This window comes from Pangasianodon hypophthalmus, chromosome 4, assembly GCF_027358585.1.
Source record: "Pangasianodon hypophthalmus isolate fPanHyp1 chromosome 4, fPanHyp1.pri, whole genome shotgun sequence".
NCBI lineage: Eukaryota > Metazoa > Chordata > Actinopteri > Siluriformes > Pangasiidae > Pangasianodon > Pangasianodon hypophthalmus.
This window is the reverse complement of record NC_069713.1, coordinates 11,620,902-11,643,955: the sequence shown is the minus strand read 5'-3', so window position 1 is coordinate 11,643,955 and position 23,054 is coordinate 11,620,902. Positions and strand designations below refer to the sequence as shown.

Genomic DNA, 23,054 nt, shown 5'->3' with positions numbered 1-23,054 from the left:
ACCCTGGAAATTAATCTTTGTAATTGTATATAAAACAAATGATTGATTTTGTTATTAAATTCTGAGTTGACTTTTTGTTCTTTCATTGAGATATTGGTGATTTTCATTTTGGTTAATGGTTTTCTACATTACCTACAATGCCATTCGACTGCTTGCTGATAGTGCTGTCTGTGGGATAAACAAGTGATAGACAAAAAGAAAGAAAGAAAGAAACAACCTTTAAAATGCAGTATTTTAGAATATTGTGAGTAGTTTTTGAGTTTGTATATGAGAGAAGATATTTTTATTTTATGTTAAATTGCTGACACTGTGCATTGTGTTCTCTTGTTTGTATAGGCCACTTACTATATCTTTCTGCAAGATGTGTGGCTTTGTTTATAGCTCTACAGTTTAGTAGTGGTGCATACTCATTGCATTGTTTTTTTTTTTTCACTTTTTCATTATCATTTGGGTGTGATGTCATAATAACATATGGCATGTCACATGTATGCTACTTAAAATTCCAGCAGCCCAAATGCAAAAGACCTTCTCGTGTCCCTGCCCTGCTTCATCTCTTCCAGCACACTGGCTAGGTAGCCTACTCTGAGCCCACAAAAGTGTTTCTTTTTGTTTATTAAACAAAACCATATATTAAACGTTGAGTCAGAACTGATGATTTTCACCATAACCTGTATAAATAGGAAAATTTATTTTAACGTTAGTTGTCTTTTTCTGGAAGTATTTTCCGGAATAATTTCAAAAGTAATAGTAAATTGCATTTGCAATTGCGTTTCTATTTGTGGATGCATAAATTGTGACATAATTCAAATGAAAATGCAAATCGAGTATTACCCTTTGCATTTTCGTTTATACGAATGTACGATGTCTGCCAAATTACAAAAGGAAAAGCAAAGTCCATTTGCAATTGGATTTCCCAAGTCTTACAAGTTATGACCTTGTCATATTGAAGTACCAATAGCAATTACCCTTTTTGCTGTTTCACTTCCACGGCATTGTGTATGTAGCTTGCAAAAAATCAAATGCAATCACAATTCCCTTTGCATTTGCATTTCCGATGCCTTGCACAGAAACCTGTCAATCAGTTTTAGGGGTGGGAGTATACTAAGGGGCGTGTTTGTATTTGGAAGTGACGTCACAACTGACCACATTTAGAGTGCTTTGTGGACGATGGCTAAGAAGGAAAGTGTGCTGAACAGACGATTGTGCCGAAGCTTGCTGGAACATAACTTAAACACAAACCATTGATGAAGAAGGACAGCTCTTAATTTTCACACTTTCTGAACCCCCCAAATGGAGTCACTTTACTGTGTTTTATGATTAGAAATCACACAAAGCACCGCCCTTTTCAAACCCTTTTCTAGTTTGTGATGTTTATGCTTTCATAGTTTATTAGAGAAATCAGATTTACAGCACACAAACACTGAATAATCCAACAACTAAACTAACATCCATGTGTCTTTATAGAATTTCTAGAAATCTTACAACAGCTTTAATTTTAACTTTTTTTAACTGATGAAATCAGATAATGATCATATTATTACTGTTTATGTAAACACAATTCATTATCATTCATCAATTTTATACAAATTGTTTAATTTCTAAATTGATATAGCTGATTTTTTTTTGTTAAAATAAAATGAGATAGAATATAAAACAGATATTTATTCATTAACAGCAGTGATGATCAGTGGTGCTGAATTTTTACCTCCTTCATTTAAACCAGGACTGAAGAATGGATAGAGTTTCTCAGTAAAATACTGAGCAGTGAAAGAGTAGATATGAGATCTGGACTTCACATCATAAAAGGAGACCAAACCCTTCTTATAATCCACAAACACCCCCACCTTCTCTGCCTTCTCTATTAGTGTGAGGAGGACATCAGGATCAGCATTAGCCCAGTACTCATTCTCATTCCTCAGAGCCACAGTCCAGAATCCAGTCTGTGGTTTCAGTGTAATCTTCCCCTTCCTGTTAATGTTCTTTCTCGTGACTCCTAATGTCCACTCAGTTTTCCCACTGACCTGCACCTCATAGTAAAATGTCCTTGAGGAGAAACTCTGCTTTCCCAGAACAAATGGATCATAATCAAACCACTGCAGTGTATCAGGGAGATCCTGCCGTATGTCTCCACATATCACTTGTTTTCCATCATCAGACACTCTGAGATTGGGATGAGCTGTATCAGGGTCCAGAGTCACATCCACTGAGAGAAACACAGAGACACTTTTCACACAACAAAACCAATTCATCATTCAAACAAACTATGAAAGAGAATTAGTGAAACATTTTAATGAACACTGTAAAGTGTGTATGTGTTTGTATAGAGCCAGTGTTAGTGTGTAAATTGTGTCTGTGTGTTTATCTGCATGTCTATAAAGTGTATATCTATAGAGTCTATAGCAGAGGTTGTCAGTGGGCAGACTATGGCCTGGATGAGACCAAACTGCATACTTCAAAAATACTTTAGCCAAAAAAAAAAAAAAAAAAAAACAACAGCAGCAACAACAACAACAACAAAAAAAAAAACTGTCCATAGTTCAGTGAATCCAGATTTTTAAACATGAACTATCTCAGAAGATTCTGAAGCAGATTCTCTGTTGTAGTTTATCCAAATCACATGCATTTTTGTAAATTATTTACATAAGTGTCTAGAGATGTTTCATCAGAAAGGACCACTATGTACAATTGTGGTGAGCAGAAAAGCTTCTCAGAATGCACAACATGTTGAATCTTGAGACAGATGGGATACAACAGCAGAAAACCATGTCAGGTTCTGGATAATTGGATAATTGGATAATAACTATCCAAAACTAGATAGTTGAAGGCTAGAAAAACATAGCCTGGTCTTACGAATCTCTATTTCTGCTGAGGCACACAGATAGTAGGGTCAGAATTTGGTGCCAACAGCATGAATCCATGGACATAACCTGCCTTGTGTCAACAGTTGAAGCTGGTGGAAGTGGTGTAATGGTTTGGGAATGTTTTCTTGGCACACGTTGGGCTTGTAAATACCAATCAATCATCACTTGAATGCCACAGCCTAATTGGATGTTGTTGCTGACCATGTGCATCCCTTCATGGTCCCAATTTACCCATCTTCTAATGGCTACTTCCAGCATGATAATGCACCATGTCACAAAGCAAAAGTCATCTCAAACTGATTTCATGAACATGACAATGAGTTCAATGTTCTTCAGTGGCCTTCCCAATCACTGGTACTGAATCCAGTGGAATAGCTTTGGGATGTGATGCACCTGAAAAATCTGGACCAGAATCTCAAAGGAATGTTTCCAACATATTGTGGAATCCATGAAAGAAATGAAAGAATTGAGGCTGTTTTGAAAGCAAAGAGAGGCCCTACCCAGTGTTAGTATAGTGTTCCTAATAAAGTGTTCAGTGAGTGTACAGTGTGTGTACATTGTATTATATATATATATATATATATATATATATATATATATGTATATATATATAAAGTGAAGGGTGTACACATATATAAAGTGAAGGGTGTGGGCATGACAAAGGAGACGCTAAAATGGCATACTCATACAAACAAATCTTTTTACTGAACCAGATCAAATAAAATATCAAAATGGGAATTTTTCAAGGTGCACCAATTACACCCAAACCCTTCCCTTAACCTTTATTTCACCAATATATAAACCTTGGGTCCACACTGAACCGTCCCATAACACAAGTACCACAAAAACTCCTCCAGTACAGGGCCATGTGTTCAGGAAGCCAAAGAACTGGGAGATTTCAGCAATTTTTATTTTTCTGTCTATATTTATTTAAATATTGCCCATAGCAGTGATTCTTCAAAGCAAATTGACTGAAGCACATTCTGAAAACATTCCTGATCCTTCTGACTCTAAGAACAGAACAGTTAACAGGAGCGTGCCATCCTGCATTAAATCTAGATTAGACCATTAAAGCCTCATAGTCTGGTGTAAAGGTTTTTTTTCTGGTCCATCAGTGTGGCCATTATCGATATACTGCATATGGTTATGCACTGGTTGCTTGTGACAGGACATTGATATCCATCATGTAGTAGTCATGTTTAGTCTGCAATCATTCTCGGGTCTGCAAGAAACCAGCTGAAATTTGAGGGAAAAAAAAAGAAAACAAAACAAAAACCACTTTTACAGTACTTGTGCTGAGTTCAACTAGTGGTACTTGTAATTCCCAATCTCCAACCAGAAAAAAACAAAGAAAACGCCCCCTCAACTTGAAACTCCTACTTGGAAACTTGGGGTTGTCTTCTCAACTACGAGTTCCTTCCCCATTCAAGGAGTAACGTCAGAGCAACATGGCTACACACAGCTACACTCATTCACACACACACAAACACACACACATGTTCACTGACACACTCATTCACACACACACACACACAAACAGAATATACTAAATCAAGTAGAGACTCTGATTTAACTGTAATGAAGATTAAAAAAAAATTATTCTTACTTGCATACTGTTTCTTTCTTGCTAACTCTGTGAAATTAAGCAAAATTTTAAGCAAAATTAGTTTCTCCAAATATAAATTTACCAAAATCCTAATATAAAATACAGAGTCAACAAAATATAACAATAAAATAACAAATATTTAAATAATATTTACCTTATAGACCAAAAGTACAAATACAAGTACAAACAAATAAATTAAATCAATAGATTTTCTTTTACAGTGATTTTTGAGTGAAATTATAAGCTTTGACAAAGTAAAATCTTACAATTTTCTCCTCTTTCTAAATATACTGTAAATCTCATTTTGTTTTTAAAAAAAAATCAAGAAGTTTTAAAAACTCAGGTATAATTACCGTCTTCTACCCTCTTTGTCTGCGGCTCTGAGAAGAGAAAAAAGTTCATTTTAGAAACCGTACTTAGATACTTGTAGGATACTGCTTAAACAATATCGCACAAGCAACATTCATGTTGTAGTATAATTGTAGTGTAATATCAGCAGGGCTGTGATTCAGCCATAGGCACGAGGCCGCAGATAATCCCAAAAATAGTTCAGATAGAAAGCATAACTGGATAAATTGTTGAGTGTTTCCATGCAACTTACAGACTGCCTGACAGCCCAGGGTACAGCATGGTCACAGCCATAATTCATACACATTTTAATAAAAGACCATTCCCAGAGGACATTGTCTGGGAATAATACAAGAAATAAAGGTTCATCAAAGATTTTACCCCTTTTTATCTTGGCACACTTTGCACACTTGGCATCCCTTCATGGTCCCAATTTACCCATCTTCTAATGGCTACTTCCAGCATGATAATGCACCATGTCACAAAGCAAAAGTCATCTCAAACTGGTTTCATGAACATGGCAATGAGTTCAATGTTCTTCAGTAGCCTTCCTAGTCACCGGTTCTGAATCCAATAGAAAAGCTTTGGGATGTGGTGCAACTGAAAAATTTGGACCAGAATCTCAAAGGAATGTTTCCAACATCTCGAGGAATCCATGAAACAAAGAATTGTTTTGAAAGCAAAGGGAGGCCCTACCCAGTATTAGTATACACTGCATGCACAACTATTAGATAAGTCAGTATAATGATCTGATCATTATTTCTATGCATATTATCCAACTCTTAACCATATAAACCTGAATGCTAACAGGGTATAATTATTTTCAGGTGAAGTTTAATTGTTTAATGTGGCTTAAAGTGATTAACACCCTATATAAGGTGCGCATAATTATTAGGAAGCTTCTCTACCTCAGGAAAATGGGCCAAAAAAGAGATTTAACTGACACTGAAAAGTCAAAAATTGTAAAATACCTATGAGAGTGATGCAGCACACTGCAGATTGCAAAAATATTGATGCGTGACCACTGGACAATCAAACACTTTGTTATGAATACACAACAGGTTCACAAAAACGTGTGGAGAGGAAAAGGTGCAAGTTGACTGCAAAACACTTAAGAAGATGTGAGGTTACCAGGAACTCATTAGCCTCCCGTGCCACCATATTTCCGAACTGCAACCTTCCAGGAGTGTCCAGAAGTACAAGGTATCAAGTGCTCAGAGACATGGCTAAGGTGAGGAAGGCTGAAACACAACCACCACTGAATAAGATTCACAAGATGAAGCATCATGACTGGGCGAAGAAATGCCTGAAGACCGATTTCTCAAAGGTTTTATGGACAGAGGAAATAAGAGTGAATCTAGCTGGAAAAGTGGGTGGTCCACTAATGGGCACAGAGTACCAGTTCAAGCGAAGCACCAGCAGTGTGGAGGAGGGGTACCGCTGTGGGCTAGTATCATTAATGATGAGCTGATTTTCAGGTTGAAGATGGACTAAAAATCAACTCCCAAGCCTATTGCCAGTTTCTAGAAGACACTTTCATCAAGCAGTGGTACAGGAAGAAGTCAGCAACATTCAAGAAGGGCATGATATTAATGCAGGACAATGCTCCATCACATACGTTCAAGGTACACCACTGCCTGGTTAGCCAGCAAAGGCATCAAAGATGACAGAATCATGACTTGGCCCCCTTTCTCATCTGACTTAAATCCTATTGAGAAGTTCGGGCCAATCAAGCATGAGCTTTACAGTGAGGGAAGACAATTCACCTCTTTGAAGAGCAATTGGGAGGCTGTGGTGGCTGCCTCAGCTAAAATTTATCATGAACAGATCAAGAAACTGACTGATTCAATGGCTGGAAGGCTCATGGCAGTTATTGAAAAGAAGGGTGGCCATATTCATCATTGCTGTATGTTATTTTATATTAGTCATTTGTTAAATAATACTTTAAGACTGAAGAATAAACAAGTAAGTGAAAAAAATGATTTGATATTCAGTTGCCTAATAATTGTGCACACTAAAATCTTCCTAGTAACTGTGCATGATAATATTTTCCCCTGAGAAAGACAAATCTCATTTTTTCTTTGTTAATCATTCATTTGCATGTGAAATAAACATTTAGGATCAATTGAGACCATTTTATTTGTTCACCAATAAAATTAAGCTGAGAAATACCATTTGTCTAATAATTGTGCATGCAGTGTAGTGTTCCTAATAATGTGCTTGGTGAGAGTATGTTAGTACATGCTATCATATTGTATTTTGGTATATATAGAATACATTTGCATCATGTTTATGTTGCCATATAAAATTAATTCCTTTTCATTTTATTCAAATTCCTTTTATTCAAGGAATAAAAAGAGCAGATGACTAGAAGTGTATTAAGACCCTGTATCATTGAAAATTAACATTGTAAGTTTGTTGACATATGAACCTATTTGGCATTATTAAGGCTCTATAAGCAAACCATGGGTGTTACATAGTAGACTATAAAAAATGTGCTCTCAAAAACATTTGTGGTAAATATGTCCATTCAAAGGGTAAAGGACCTTTCACACAAGACACAAACTCGTGACCCAGGGATGGGCTTTCAGGCAAAGCAATATTGGCGGAGCAACAAGTGGGCTTGGCCCTTTGAAACCATCATGTGTGTGCAAGTCGGTGTGTTCCATTTTAGGGTATAGATAGCTATCTATCTATTGTAGTTTTATATATACTGATCAGCCATAACATTAAAACCACCTGCCTAATATTGTGTAGGTCCCCCTTGTGCTGCCAAAACAGCTCTGACCCGTCAAGGCATGGACTCCACATGACCTCTGAAAGTGTGCTGTGGTATCTGGTACCAAGACCTTAGCAGCAGATCCTTTAAGTTCTGTAAGTTGCGAGGTAAGGCCTCCATGGATTGGACTTGTTTGTCCAGCACATCCCACAGATGCTAGATTGGATTGAGATCAGGGGAATTTGGAAGCACTTTTGACAATGGACAGGGGTCAGCATGGACACTCTGACCGGTCTGCAGCTACGCAGCCCCATACACAGCAAACTACAATGCACTGTGTGTTCTGACACCTTTCTATCATAGCCAGCATTAACTTTTTCAGCAGTTTGTGGTACAGTATTGCTTCTGTGGGATCGGACCAGACAGGTAGCCTTCGCTCCCCATGTGCATCAGTGAGACTTGGGCGCCCATGACCCTGTCACCAGTTCAGTTTTTTTTTCCTTGGACCACTTTTGATAGGTACCTAACCACTGCATACCGGGAACACCCCACAAGACCTGCTGTTTTGGAGATGCTCTGACCCAGTCGTCTAGCCATCACAACCATTTGGCCCTTGTCAAAGTCACTCAGATCCTTATGCTTGCCCATTTTTCCTGCTTCCAACAGTGTAGCTTTTATGCAGCTTTTAATATGTTACACTCTTGTAGTAATGTGGCAGTGCAGTATTCTGATGACTCCAGAGACCCTCCTGAAAACCTCTGGCACCTCAGCACCTTCCGTGTTTCAAGCATACCTGAATTTCTGAGTGGCTGGAAGAAGACAAGGATTCTGGGTATTGTAGTATTTGTAATGGCAACATCAGAAGCTGATGGCTAAAACTAGAAGAGTGCATTTCCTGAAGAAAATGCAGAATGATTGTGCAGTTTATGCAGAGTAATACTGTTGCTAATGTGTTGCTAGTGATTGCTGTGGTATTCCAGGTGCTTGCTAGGGTGTTGCTAGGTGGTTGGTTTGGAATTCCATTTGGTTGCTGTGTTGTTGCTAGGTGGTTGTTAGTAAATCCCAGATGGTTGCTAGGGTGTTACTAGGGTGTTGCTAGGGCATCCAAGGTGGTTGCTAGGATGTTGCTAAGTAGTTGCTATGGTATCTCAGGTGTTTTTTAGGGTGTTGATGGCTGGTTGCTGTGGTATTCCAGGTGGTTGCCTAGGTGTAGGTAGGTGGGTCATTCCACTTTTAATTATATTTAATTTATCTCAATGGACAAATACTTAAACGTACAGAAATTAGAAAGCCAGAGCTTCTAATAATATAATTATAAAATGTAATAAAAATCAGATAGCAATGGTGTTTTGCATTGCTTTGCTCTGCAATGCACAATCACTAATAAAAATCTGCAATGTTTGTAAAATCGCTCTTACCTTCAAACGTCTTCATCTCTGCTAACTCTGTGAAACATGGAATTAAGCAATATTTTTTATTAGTTTTACCTTAAATTTTAATTAGTTTAAATAAATTTTGTAAATCTTATAATCTGACTTTTTTGGGGGAAAAAAGTGCTAAAAGTTTTACAAACTAATTACCGTGTTCCATCCTCTGTCTCCGCAGCACTGAAAAGAGAGAGAAAGGGTTAGTATTAGAGATGCTTGTAGGATACTTTTTAAAAGTTTTTTTTTTTCTATATAAACCAGCTTCTGAAAAATATTTGAGTGTGCACTTCAGGGTACACAGAGACAGCAAACTGTACTGGACACATAAAGAGTGGTACAGGAGGCCTTTCGTTCCCACTCTTAATCCACCCTGTGTTAACTTTGCAATAACATGACACTTTGACATTCCTCTGCACTGTATTTATTAATTTCATATGGAACATCACACATTCCACTGACCATATGACTCATTCCACTGACTTTATGATCACCTGCAGTACAATCACTTTACTTATTCTTTCACTAGGCCTATTTATCTTTTTTTATTTTTATTTACTTACTTAGTGCTTTATGTTTATTATAATCTAATAATCCAATGTTTGGGAATGTAAATGTTTTTCCTGTCTCAATAATGCAGAAGTCATAAAATAAACATCTAAAACAAAAAAAAATGTATTTAAAAAATTAGGGTGCCTAAGATCTTTGCACAGAACTGTATTAGTGTTTTCACTGCTCCCAATGTGTGGTCCAACTATTCAGCTAATTTACAGCCCTTCTTGAGCTGACATGAGTGTGTTAGAGCAGGGAAAACATTGTGCAGAACAGGGGGTTCTGCAGCACCAGATTTGGGAACCTGTGGATTAAAACTATGGTTATAAACTGCAGTACAATTTAAGCTTGTGGTGTTATTAGGGAAAATGATTTAAATATTACCTTTCTTGCGAAAAATAACTGCAGTTACTATCCATCCAACAGCAATAAGACATGCTGAAACTGAAATGCCGACAACCCACTTCCAAGCTTCAAAGACTTTACCTAAAATGAAACCACATTTTCCACATTACAGATATTTTAATTAATTGAATCACTATTCACTATTCTAGAATTAACTGATAACTACAAAAATAGTGTGTGTTTATCATGTTCTTATGTCATTATTATTTACCTTATCTGTAATGATTACAGTAGAATGTTACAGTTTACATGTAAGAGTTGTTTTTTTTTAATTATTTACACTTACTATTAATGATAACCTCTGCCTCCATCATATGATGAATTTGTTGAAATCTGCAGTAAAACCTGTTGGAGTCGCTATAATCATAAACAGTGATGCGGCGTTTCACACTGAAGCCCTCAGTGTCTCTGTGTATCTGTGTATCTTCAGCAGGCAGAGTGGCTCCTTCTCTGTCCAGCCACAGAACCTCAGGTTCAGGGTTCCAGCCTCTGGACTCACACACTAGATTAATCCCTCCTGAGTTACCATATGTCTCCATCAAGATCACCGGGTGGCTTCCCTGCACTATAGTCATTAAACAAAAATTACTGTTTAAATGTAAGCTTTTAACCTAAAAGCTCGTTTTCAATTTAATGATGTAGTCTGTTCTGTCTTTTCATGGTCAAAAATACACAGTTAAGCTGATGCTAAATATTAAGAAACAAGACAAGGCAAGATTAGTTGTTGCTATCTGAAATAGGTAATTTTTTCCTACCCCTATTCTAATAAATCTCTTTTGCTGGATATAGTGTCAGGGTTATTTTACAGACCAGCATCCTTCAACATTATGTTAAAAATCGTTATGGTAGTAACAGTAAAAATATTTGTTTTATGGCATAAATATACTTATAATTTAAGTAACAGTAACACTTTTGGTAAGCAGTTGCTTTTTCAGGAAAACAAACAAATTATTTTATTAATATTTCCTGTTGGCCTGTAGGTTATTAAGCTCCTAAACACACATCAGCTACATCAGATTTTACCAAGAAAGCCAAATTATTAATTATTTTTTTTTGGACTACAGTTGCTTGAATTTTGACCTCCTGATGAGAAGTACTCTTCATTTTGACAATACCACCACTGACATTACCACTGACAACACCATTTCATTTAAACAAACATATAGATGCTGATGAGATGCAGCCCAGTCAGTTGGGGGTGGGAGGTGGTGGGCTTCCTTCCTAACGCAAAGTGATCATTGATGATTTTTACGTGATGCTGGACATTTTTTTGGTTATGATTTCTGCATCTTTGGGCTGACTTTGTGATGATTTGTGCACATCAGGAGACAATAAACAGATCAATCAAAGTAACACTCATAGTATCTACAGCGTCTCACATCATCCACATATATTCATCTGTTTCCTAACAACTCATCAGGAGATCATAAACAAACAGTTTGCCTTCATAGAGATTGCTGCTTTGCTTTGCCTGTTTTAAACAGGACAATGAGTGGAACAGATTTCCAGAGGGAAAAATGCTTCACATGTGTGATAACATGCCAAATCTTGGTACATGTTGTTGTGGTTGTGTGAAAAATAAGACTGTTATTGGTGCTGACTGAAGCACACAACAGAGACAATAAAATAGACAATTATATACAAACTGTAGAAGATTATTAGGAAAGATTATTTACTGGCTTTGTTCCACATCTGCCAAGGAGTGTAATAAACTCGAAAATGGGAAAGTGAACCACAGTTAAATCAAATCATACAGTGCATGAATATCTTCTATTCATAGAATGGATGTTAAAAAAATCCCTGAAATACGTATTTAATGATGCACACTTTAACAATGGACCCTGACTAGGTATTGTGATGAGACTCATATAACCAAATTATATTGTCATCACATAACCACAACATTTACTGATTACCAAAGTTTTGTCATAACAACATAACAACTTATGTTGTGACAGCTAGAAAAGTGAAAGTCCTAGACAGGTAGTAGCAATGTTACTCAGCAGCATTGTGCATTGGTACTAGTTATGTGTGTCAACGTAACTCCACAACATTGTGAATCAGTATGTTAGAAATGAGGGGAAAAAATGGTAATGAAATTATCAGACTGGAGCGTAGTTGCTACGTCACCAGCTGGTAAGTCCTGGACTCACCAATAAGGATGAATAAATGAGCTACTTGCACAAATATTTCTGCATTATATTTACCACAGTTACTGCATTTCCAGTTCTTTCACTACAGTCGTAAATACAGTCTGTGTCTGCAGGAGTTCCCGAATGTCAATGATGTTCGTCAGATATGCATGAATACTTGCAAACCCCCTTCTAGTAGGCTTCAAACTGTACGCTTTATAATAAATTCTTACCTTCACAACTAGGACGGCAGGAAAATAGCAGAAATGAACACCTAAGCTAATGTTAGCCCACATAGTTCATTGCAAAGTAGCTTGTACTGTTCCTAAGGAGGTGTCTTCAATTAAAACTGGATACCTTTCATGATATTAGTTTGTAGACACATACATTAAACTGTTACATGTGATTTTCTTTGACAATTTCTCTTTTTTTTTTTTTTTTTTTTTTTTTACCATAACTCATACGCTATAAAGGTAAATATTGTTAATGCAGCAATGTAGCTGTTCCATTTAAAGAGCAATGCCACTATGCTTTTTGCTGTTCTTCCCCGACCCTTCCTGGTTTTGATTTAACTATCTGATATGGTGTGAATTGTTTCCTACAGGCCTTTGTATAGATAGAAATATTGAAGATGTACATTTTCTAACCATCGTCTCCTGAGGTCACTTGGAGCTGGGAAGCTGTGGAAGCTTAAAGCTGTTAAATCTGGAAGATGCTGTGCAGAGAGGAACACAGCAGTGCTCATTATATTTTTTTTAGTCATTGTTGAAAATATATAAATGCATTATTGCAGACACTCATTTTGATCACAACAAACCAGTACTGATAAATGTAAACAATGCTACTGGAAATGCGAGACCTGCACAATTTCAAAACAGAAATGCATCACAGCAATGAGTGCAAGTAGACGACTGCAGAACTGGTACATAATGTGTTAGCTGGGAATACATTAGAAAATTGTTCAAAATCCTGCATTATATGAAATAAACACCAAATAAACCTCTAACAGCTTTAGCTAATTCAGATTTGTTTCATTTGTTCCATAGTAGTTTCTGACACCATAATTAATTTTATTTCATTCTTTTAAATATTGCTTTGCTGGGCCATGTATTAGAAGTACACTGCAACCCAGTGAGTGTATGTCTGAGTGCCTCCTGTGCATGGGATCATTTTGTCAGTGAGTGAGTGAACACCCACTCTAAACCCTCTCAATACAATGAAAGACTACAGACTTTTAAAGTGGTTTATGTACAAACCAATATATTAAGAGAAAAGAACATTTATAGTAGTATAACTTTCTCTTCAGTGAAGAAATAAATCTTACCCTCGACAACGATACGAACAGTGATGTCATCAAACCAGGACTTGTCCTCAATGAAACACTTATATTCTCCTTCATCAGAGACTCGGAGAGCTGAGAGTCTGAGTGAAGCGTTGCCTTTCTGCAGCTCCTCTTTGAACAGCGATGTTCTTCTTCTGTAGGACTGAGCCTGCTTTTCATTTCTGTCTTCACGATCCTCATAGAGATGCACTAATGAGTCCACTACATCTAGTTTAAACCACTCCACCCTCAGGTCCACAGCGCTGGTGCTGGGTTTGATAAAACAGGGCAGAACCAGATCTTCACCAGCTACAGCAACAAGAGGAGCATCTGGACCAACCACCTTTAAACTCTCTGTATTGTTGTGGGAAAAAGGAAAGGAAAAAATTAACAAATACTGTCCATCACTATATTTTGTGTATATAAAACATGATAGACCTTATTTCATTGTACTTTGTTCTACAATTATGGGAAAAAGAAAGTACATGCTCCTTCAATTTTATGTTTTTGTTTTTGTTTTTTTTATCATAAGGGAGACAGAGAGATGCCAGATGGAGACAGAGAGATGCCAGTCGATAATTAGTGGCAACCGGCTCCTCCTGTGACTGGCCTGTTTAAGGGCTGTTTACAGGTTACTCAAACGCTCAGTCTTGATCACCTTGCAAATCTAGCTGCTCACTTGAGTGTTTGGGTTTGGGAAAAAAAAAGTTTTATTTCCTGGTTAGCTCTCTGTAGCAAGCAGTCAGAGGTTTCTCCCCTGGTGGTCCTAAGTTTATGCCTTTAGTTTCTCCTTTGTTCTTGTTCTCACTAGCTCATTTGGGTTTCTCTGTTTTGGTTTGCTGTAGGGCGAGTGTCAGGCCTCATACCTCTTAAGCCTAGCTCCCCATTTGCCTTCAGTCTTCCTCATGGTGCAATGGCAATGTGCTTGCTTTCTAACCTAGTGGTTGTGTGTTTGAAACTCATTCTGGGTGATCCATAATTTGTGTATTTTAGGAGAGTGCTTTTTTAGTTTGTTACTTTTCTCCCTAATCAATGCAGAGTGTGTTGGCCTGAGCTTATTATTTATTTCCCTTTCTGGAGGTTTCTGTTCATCCTTCTTATCTGCTCTGCACTCAGGTTATACCTCTGGAATATTGGTTGTGGCTCACACAGTTTGCCCAGCTCTCTCATATACTGGGGCCTGGGTTTGATTCCAGTGTGTCACTTACCAATTTTTATCAACAAACATTTAACCTGTGGTGACAAAAAAAAAACTGGTTTCGAAATGTAATAATTTTTTTCTCCAAAAAGTAAACCAAGATTTAAAAACTAGGTAGGAAAAAATAGTACACCCTCTAAATCAATAACATGTAGAACCACCTTTAGCAACAATAACTTGAAGTAAATGTTTTCTGTAGGAGTTTCTGTCTCTCCCATTGTTTTGGAGAAATTTTGACCCACTTGTCTTTAAGGCATTGCTTCAGTTCATTGATGCTGTTCATAGACTTCAGTTCAGCATTCAACACAATCATTCTTCAGCACCTGATTGATAAGCTGAACCTGCTGGGCCTGAACACCTCCCTCTGCAACTGGATCCTGGACTTCCTGACTGGGAGACCTCAGTCAGTCCGGATCGGGAACAGCATCTCCAACACCACCACACTGAGCACTGGGGCCCCCCAGGGGCCCTGTTCACTCTGCTGACTCACGACTATGTAGCAATGCACAGCTGAAATCACATCATCATGTTCGCCAATGACACGACCGTGGTGGGTCTCATCAGCAAGAACGACGAGTCAGCATACAGAGAGGAGGTGCAGCAGCTAACGGACTGATGCAGAGCCAACAACCTGTCTCTGAACGTGGACAAAACTAAAGAGATGGTTGTTGACTTCAGAAGAGCACAGAGAGACCACTCTCCGCTGAACATCGGCGGCTCCTCCGTGGAGATCAAGAGCACCAAGTTTCTTGGCGTTCACCTGGCGGAGAACCTCACCTGGTCGCTCAACAGCAGCTACATAGCAAAGAAAGCCCAGCAGCGCCTGTACTTTCTGAGAAGACTGAGGAAAGCACATCTCCCACCCCCCATCCTCTCCATGTTCTACAGAGGGACTATCGAGAGCATCCTGTGCAGCTGCATCACTGCCTGGTTTGGGAATTGCACTGTCTCGGATCGCAAGACCCTTCAGCGGATAGTGAGGACAGCTGAGAAGATCATCGGGGTCTCTCTTCCCTCCATCATGGACATTTACACCTCACGCTGCATCCGCAAAGCCACCAGCATTGTGGATGACCCCACACACCCCTCTCACACACTCTTCACCCTCCTGCCGTCTGGTAAACGGTACCGAAGCATTCGGGCCCTCACGACCAGACTGTGCAATAGTTTCTTCCCCCATGCCATCAGACTCCTCAGTACTCAGTAACTGGACTGAAGGAACACACACACACATATATATACACACACAACTGAGCATCCTCCATCCTCTCTGAAATCTTTTTGCAAGTTTTTGCACATGTTTATGCTGCTACAAATACTTATTACTGTACATAGGCTGCTACTCTTATGTTTACACTTATGTTTACACTATTTCAGCTACCTGTATTGTACTCTTGTACTCTTTGCAATATTGTCATTAGGTTCACTTTTAAACAGAACTGTGTACTGGTCGGCGCTGCACGGGGACTTACTATGCCAATTGTCTGTCCCAGTAGTCATTGTACTGTCTTGTACTGTCTTGTGCTGTCTGCACATGTTTGCACTTGTGCACTTTATGTATAATTTATGTAGTCCCTTGTAGTTCTGTGTTGTTCTGTGTCGTCTTATGTAGCACCTTGGTCCTGGAGAAACGTTGTTTCGTTTCACTATGTACTTGTATATGGCTGAAATGACAATAAACTCCACTTGAACTTGAACTTGAGGGCATTTGTTTATGCACAGCTCTTAAGATCCCACCACAGCATCTCAATGAGGTTGAATTCTGGACTTTGACTTGGCCATTCCAACACCTTTATTTTTTTCTTCTTTAGCCATTTAGATGTCGATTTGCTGGTGTGCTTGTCCTGTTGCATGGCCCAATTTCGGTCCAGCTTAAGATGCTGCACAGATGGCCGCACATTTGTCTTAAGAAATGTGAAAGAAAGGTATAAAGTGGAGTTCATCGTTGTCTCAATGACTGCAAGTTTCCCAGGTTCTGTGGCTGCAAAGAAGCCTAAATCATCACTCCTCTACCACCATACTTAACAGTTGGTATAAGGTGTTTTTGGTGATATACTGTGTTTGGTTTTCACCAAACATGGCACTGTGCATTGTAACCAAACATCTCCATCTTGGTCTCAGCAGTCCAAAGGATATTGTTCCAGCACTTTTGTGGTTTGTTTAGATGCAATTTTGCAAACCTAAGTCATGCTGCCATATTTGTTTTGGAGAGAAGGGCTTTCCTAACCATCCTTGGCCTGAATTTGCTGGGACGCCCACTCCTGGGAAGACTGGCAACTGCCGTAAAGGCTTTCCATTTGTAAACAGTCCTTCTCACTGTAGAATGGTGAATTTCAAAATGTTTGGAGATGGTCTTATAACCATTCCCAGATTGATGAGCAGCAACAGTTGCTTCTCTGAGGCCATGTCCTTTCTTCTTGGCATGATGTAGACACACCTGAGTGCTCCAGAACACCAAACTGCCAAAAGTTCTGCTTTTATAGAGGTATTTATATTACACTTCTTGATTATTAACTAATCTTGTGCATTTCATTACTAACACCTGGCTGCTAATTACTCTCTTACTGATTGTGAAAGTAGGAAGGGTTTTTTCCCCACCTGGATTCTGAATGTCCCATGTACTACTTGGGACATGGGATTCTTAAACTATTTGGCCAAAGGGAACCAGTTAGAAAAGGAATGCAGGTCTTTTATTGCAACCTTTATTTTCACTTTTTTTTAAACAATACATTCATTTTCTTGTTAAATAAAAACGCCCTAAAGGTGAAAACATGCACATAGTTTCAATCAGGCACTAACTGGAGTCATGCTGCTCTGTGGACTGAATCTCAAATTGTGCTCTATTGGATATACACTCACCGTCCACTTTATTAGAAACACCTGAACATTCATGCATTCTGGCCTTTCCTCTGACTGCTCTCATCAACAAGGAGTTTTCAGCAGCAGAACTGTCGCTCACTGGATTTTTTCTCCCTATACCATTCAGTGTAAACACTAGAGACTGCTGTGTGTGAAAATCTCAGGAGAGCTTCAGTTTCTAAAATACTCAAACCAGTCCGTCTGGCACCAACAACCATGCCACAGCTACAGTCACAGAGATCACATTCTTCCCATTCTGATGTTTGGTGTGAACATTAACTGAAGCATGGTTTTACTGCCACATGATTGGATGATTGGATAATTGCATGAATGTGCAGGTGTACAGGTGTTCCTAATAAAGTGGATGGTGAGTGTATTTTGCTGTCCTTTCTCAGATCAGTGCTTTGGGCTTATTGCTCATTTTTTTGCTCTGATCTGCACTGTCATCTATAGGGCTTTATACAGACAGACGTATGGCTTCGTAAATCATGCGCATTCAATTGAATGCACAACATATGAATTTTAATAAAGTTGTAGGAACATCTGAAGGATGATGGAATGTGGAAACAGGATGCACATGGGCTTATTTTAAAGGCATAGCAAAGGATATGATTGCTTGTGCTTATTATGCTTATTTGTTTGTTTGTATTATCTATTATTTTTCTCCTTTTCATTTTTGAATACATTTTCATAAAAATATATATAAACCTGTCTATGCTTTTTTGCTATGTCACATTTTTAGATTTTTAGGTTAGATTTGTAGATTTATGAAGGGAAAAAATAATTTAAGAGTCATTTCTTAAGAGTAAGTTGGCATCAAATACTACGAGGAAAAACTGAACATGTCTGACAACTTTTAAGGGCATTTTCACACTTGACCTGAATACTTGAGTCCTTCTCCAGGACAATTTCAGGCTTGTTTCAGGGAGAGGCTCATAATCTCAGATTTGTTTTCACATAGAAGAATTTCCTCATAATAGTAGATCGATTGTGCAATTCCACGCATCACTTTTCTGCACAGGTTTGCAAAATAGTGGCACTAAGTTCATCTATTTATTGATATTTTTAATTATTACCATTTTCTTTTGATATAAACACACAATCTGAGAAGAATATTGCTATTTAGATGTATGGCGACTGGCAAGTCATCGTGAAGGAATATCTGCAGCTCTTGTAGAGATTTTTAGCCATGCAGGTCAGCATAAGACGTGTCTTTTTCACTCTGTTCTCAGTGCAGGCACTCACCCCACAATGGTGAGATAATTAATCACATATGAATATTTTATCTCAACACTGATCAGCTGTGAAGCTTTGGACTAAAGATGCTCGTATACATATAACAAATTATGAGTTTTCATAAGTTTCTTCTTTGCTCCATATATCAAAAAGTCTTTCTGTCTCCTCCACTGATCATAACAACACCTTCCCCAGTTGTTGACAAGTGTTGTCAAGTTACTTAGCGCTGAGAGAGATCTTCACACACCAGGGTTTGATTAAAGACTGTCACAGACCATCGTTTACAAGAGGACCAGAGATCAGTTCTCCCAAAAACAGCTATTATAACTCAGCTAAACTTACAGCACTCTGAGGGCAAAAACTCTCAAGCTGGAAAGCGAGCTTAGAATTCACTGTATATATCACACACACACACACACACAGAGAGAGAGAGAGAGAGAGAGAGAGAGAGAGAACATGTTTTCATACCTGATTGAGATTCCATAAAGCTGTAGAGAATCAGGAGAGTCACACACAGTAACATAATCCCTGAAAGACAGTTTATTATTATTGCTTCAGTCTGTTTCACAAGATAAATAACATTTAACTAATTACACATCAGTTCTATTAAAAACTCTGAATACTTACTCATTATTATTGTTAAAGTTTATATTTTCTCTTTAAGAAGACGCTAAAAAATAAAACCTCTTTGTCCCAAAGTCTACGATTTCATTCTTGGTGTGCTTTCGTTTGTGTAACCTGTTTCTTAAATGCGAGACTAAACACACCTTTTTTTTCTGATGAAACATGCTGAGACATGAGGTGGTGTTTTTGAAGTGATTCATGTAGCTGCACATTCCAATGACCAGAATTTGGAAGGCGCAATAGTTGAACTTTTATTTCTTACTTGTATAAATAACCTGGAAAATATGTAGAATATGATAAAAATGATGGTTTAAGCCACGGCCTCAGCACAAGTGTTTTATGGGGCTGATAATAATTGCGTTACGGTCCGGAGTGCTTGTTTGTGTTTGGCCTCCTGTCAATCATTTTGTAGACACTCCCCAAGGGCTGTGTACCTTTTGGTACAGACTTCATTTTCTCTTGATCTCGACATAACAAAAAGCTGTATTTTGTCACGACATCATTTTATCGCGACAAAATCTTGCGCCTTGTGAATGGGACTGGTGTTGCATGCATGTTGGCGTCTTCGCCTTCGCCATCGCCATCATAAATTTAATAATTGCCCGCTGTAGAGATGGACTTTATCTCCACATTAAGAGAGAGGGGTGTGGACCTGACAGCCTCCTTCTCAAGTGTCAGACACTAATGTGGAAGTTGTCCATCACTGACAGACATACAGCTGTTTCAGCTTGTGTGAGTCCCTGATTAAAGTAAAAGTGAATTTGTTCATCCATGATGCTGAGGGATTGCGCTAAGCTTTTGCTGCCTCCACAACAATAAATAAAACATGTTGTTGTGTCGAGATCACGAGAAAACAAGGAAGAAAAAAAATAAATAATAATAACGCATGGCCTCTTAGGGCTTCCGTATCATTCTGTGTTCTTATAGGGCGTTTTCACACCTGGCTCGTTTGGAGCATTTGTTTCAGAACCTGGTGCGATTTCTCCCTTAATTCAGTTTATTTAGACGTGTGTGAACACGGTAATAGCGCTCGGATCTGCACCAAAACAATCGTCTGAGACTCGTCTGAGGTGATCTCGGCCCGACTGTAAACGAACCCTGGAGCGGTTCGCTTGTGGTGAGAAAGCAATCTGACCCAACGAACCAAAGTACCAACCTGTATAGCAATGCATGATGGGAACTGTGTCACGTAAAACCCGGGTTTGTTTTGCTAATGGCTCGCACCATGGATTGTGGTTTAACTTGGACCAAAGACGAGGTGAAGTGCCTCACTGAAATTTGGTCTGACGCACATATTTCTGAACAACTTTCTAAACACTGAGGTTTACAAGGTGTTTAGCGAGCGTCTCAAGGAGATGGGCTTTAATCGCTTCGTGGAACAGTGTCGCATAATGGCTAAAACTCCATCAACACTACATTAGATAGATAGATAGGTAGATAGATAGATAGATAGATAGATAGATAGATAGATAGCATTTATTGTCATTGTATTTCTACAACGAGATGAATGGAATGACGGGTCACATCTTCCCCCATAAGGAGAGAAGAGGTCCTTAAAGCAGCCATGCGAGGCGCTAACGTCCTCTCTCTCCCGCGATAGAAGAACATTAACAGAACAGTCAAAGCAATAAACAAAGTCACAAACACATACGACATCATACAATGGAGCAGTTATGTGAGGGGTCTTTTTTGTTGGTTACAGTACAGGAGTTTGGGGGGGGGGGGGGGCAAGAGATTAGAAAAAAGAGGAAAATGTGACACTGAGGCAGTCCTTGACTAGGGCAGAGTATTTACGAAAACAGTGTGTACTAGCCGAATTTGATATGGTGTGCTTTGGGGAGCTGTTGTTATCACAGCTGTGTGTCTTTGGAGTGTCCGCTGCAGATCAGAGTCAAAACAAAGCATATTCTGCGATGAAGGTCCTCTGGGAGAAAGAAAAATTAGCCTGGGAGGAAAATGCACAAATATAATCAAGCAAATCTAAGAACTCAGGAGATCGTACAATTTACTCGGGCACCTGGTTCTGCATGGCCCCCAACTTTATGTCCCCTTGCAGGGCCGTGAGACCCCTAGTCATCTCCTCCTGGCGCGTGACCATGATTGCGGACTGGATTTAAACAGTTCCGAAAACATATTCGTGATGGTATCCAAGCGTCGGGGGATGTCCACGGATTGTAGATGGTACAGTTCCTCAATCCGTGTCACCTTCTGATGTAATGCCCTCACCTGGTCAGCAACGGCTCCACAATGGTGTGTGATGACAGCTGACAGCTTGGGGGATTCTTTATTGGCTGCCTGCTTTCCAATTTGTCGATAGATCAGGAACATCCCCAGGCCAATCATCAGGACACCCGCTATCAAAAATCCAAATATGTAGACATCTTCGACGTCTTCTAGGGACAGAGGTGCCAGACAGACGATGTTCCACTTGTTCCAAGAGTCCATCTTGTATCCAGCAGCAAAAGTCCCGTCCGGACATGTCGGCTCTCCCGAACCAGCATTCCTTCGTGAAAGGATCGTATCAATTGCGTTGAGGGACCAGCTTATCAATTCCATAATTTAGGATTCGAGAAGCTTCACCAGCAGAAGGAAAAATAGAGACGAGACGGGAGAGGCACACAGACACAGCAGAGAGAGGAAAAAATGCGACCGCCTCCAGCGAGTGTCAGAGAGAGTAAATTAAAGTTGGCCTGGTTCAACGAGCTGGACAAAATTCTTGGGACTAAACCAGTTGTTGACTCTGTGGATGCTGTGGAGTGGTAAACTGAGCCCACTGAGAACTGTGACGCAGCATCATCATCTGACAAAATCAGTGTACACACAAGAGAAAGACGACGGTTATGCTGTGATTTCAGTTATATTTACATGTAAAATGATCACTCAGAGAGAAAGTTAGAAGCGACACAATGGCTTTTTCTGTTTTTTTTTCTCTCACACAGCGCACAGCCTCCGTCTCTTCTATGGAAAGTAGCTAAAGGTTTGTCCAAAAAGTCGCTAGATTTGTCGCTAGATGCATTTTTAGGAGAAAAAAATGTCGCTAAGTTGGCAACAATGGAGATTCCAGATTTTTAAAAAAAATTAATTATCTATATTTAAGTATATTTTTTCAGTGTTCACAAATTCAGACTGAATAATTCAGTTTTCAGATATTCAGAAATCTGTATTCAGGTTGCTAATTTCAGAGCTCAAATTCAACCAATCACATTCAGGCTGCAAAATTCAACACGGAAAAAAAATCTCAAGTTTAACATCCGGGTTACTCAGGGCTAGGCAAAGGCAATCGAGCCTGGAGAGCGTTGTACCGTTTTGCATCTCCTGTCATTAAATGCTTCCCCCTCTCGGGAGCGCGCGCCTGCATCACTATAGCAACAGAACAGTGAGAAGCAGAGCAGGTGAGCGGGGAGGTAATGTTACCTTAAGAGAATCTGTGAAATAGGCAGCAGCAGTAGAGCAGTAAGTTATGGAGTTCAGATAGTGTTTAAACGAAGTTGCAAGCCTTATACATAAATGTAAAGTAAAAATCAAAGTTAAGAATGAGCAGGGAGAAGAGAGTGAGAGGGAGTGCAGGGAGACTGTGAGAGTTAGCAAAGATTCATACTGGAATCTGAAGCAGCACACTGCCAGAAAGCACGAGGATGTGCTACGCAAACATGGTAGTGCAGCAAAAGGTGAGCTAGTTACATACCATAATAAATGAACAGATAAACAGGTAGGCTAAGGTTCTATTCTGCTGTACGGAGCCCCGATCATGACATGCAGACAAAATCAC

The 23,054-nt window shown here is 39.0% G+C and overlaps 1 protein-coding gene across 1 annotated transcript; it reads right to left on the bottom strand.

Moving 5' to 3' along the window:
- Nucleotides 1-1,349: 1,349 nt before the first annotated feature.
- On the bottom strand, nucleotides 1,350-20,081 carry LOC117596975 (butyrophilin subfamily 1 member A1-like). Its single transcript, XM_034303248.2, has 10 exons — nucleotides 19,289-20,081; nucleotides 19,130-19,189; nucleotides 13,372-13,722; nucleotides 10,202-10,480; nucleotides 9,895-9,996; nucleotides 9,115-9,141; nucleotides 8,953-8,979; nucleotides 4,821-4,847; nucleotides 4,468-4,494; nucleotides 1,350-2,203 (listed from the first exon to the last, which is right to left on the bottom strand). The coding sequence occupies exons 1-10, from the start codon at nucleotides 19,290-19,292 to the stop codon at nucleotides 1,662-1,664; spliced, it is 1,446 nt and encodes a 481-aa protein (XP_034159139.2). The 5' UTR covers nucleotides 19,293-20,081; the 3' UTR covers nucleotides 1,350-1,661.
- Between the last annotated feature and the right edge of the window lie 2,973 nt (nucleotides 20,082-23,054).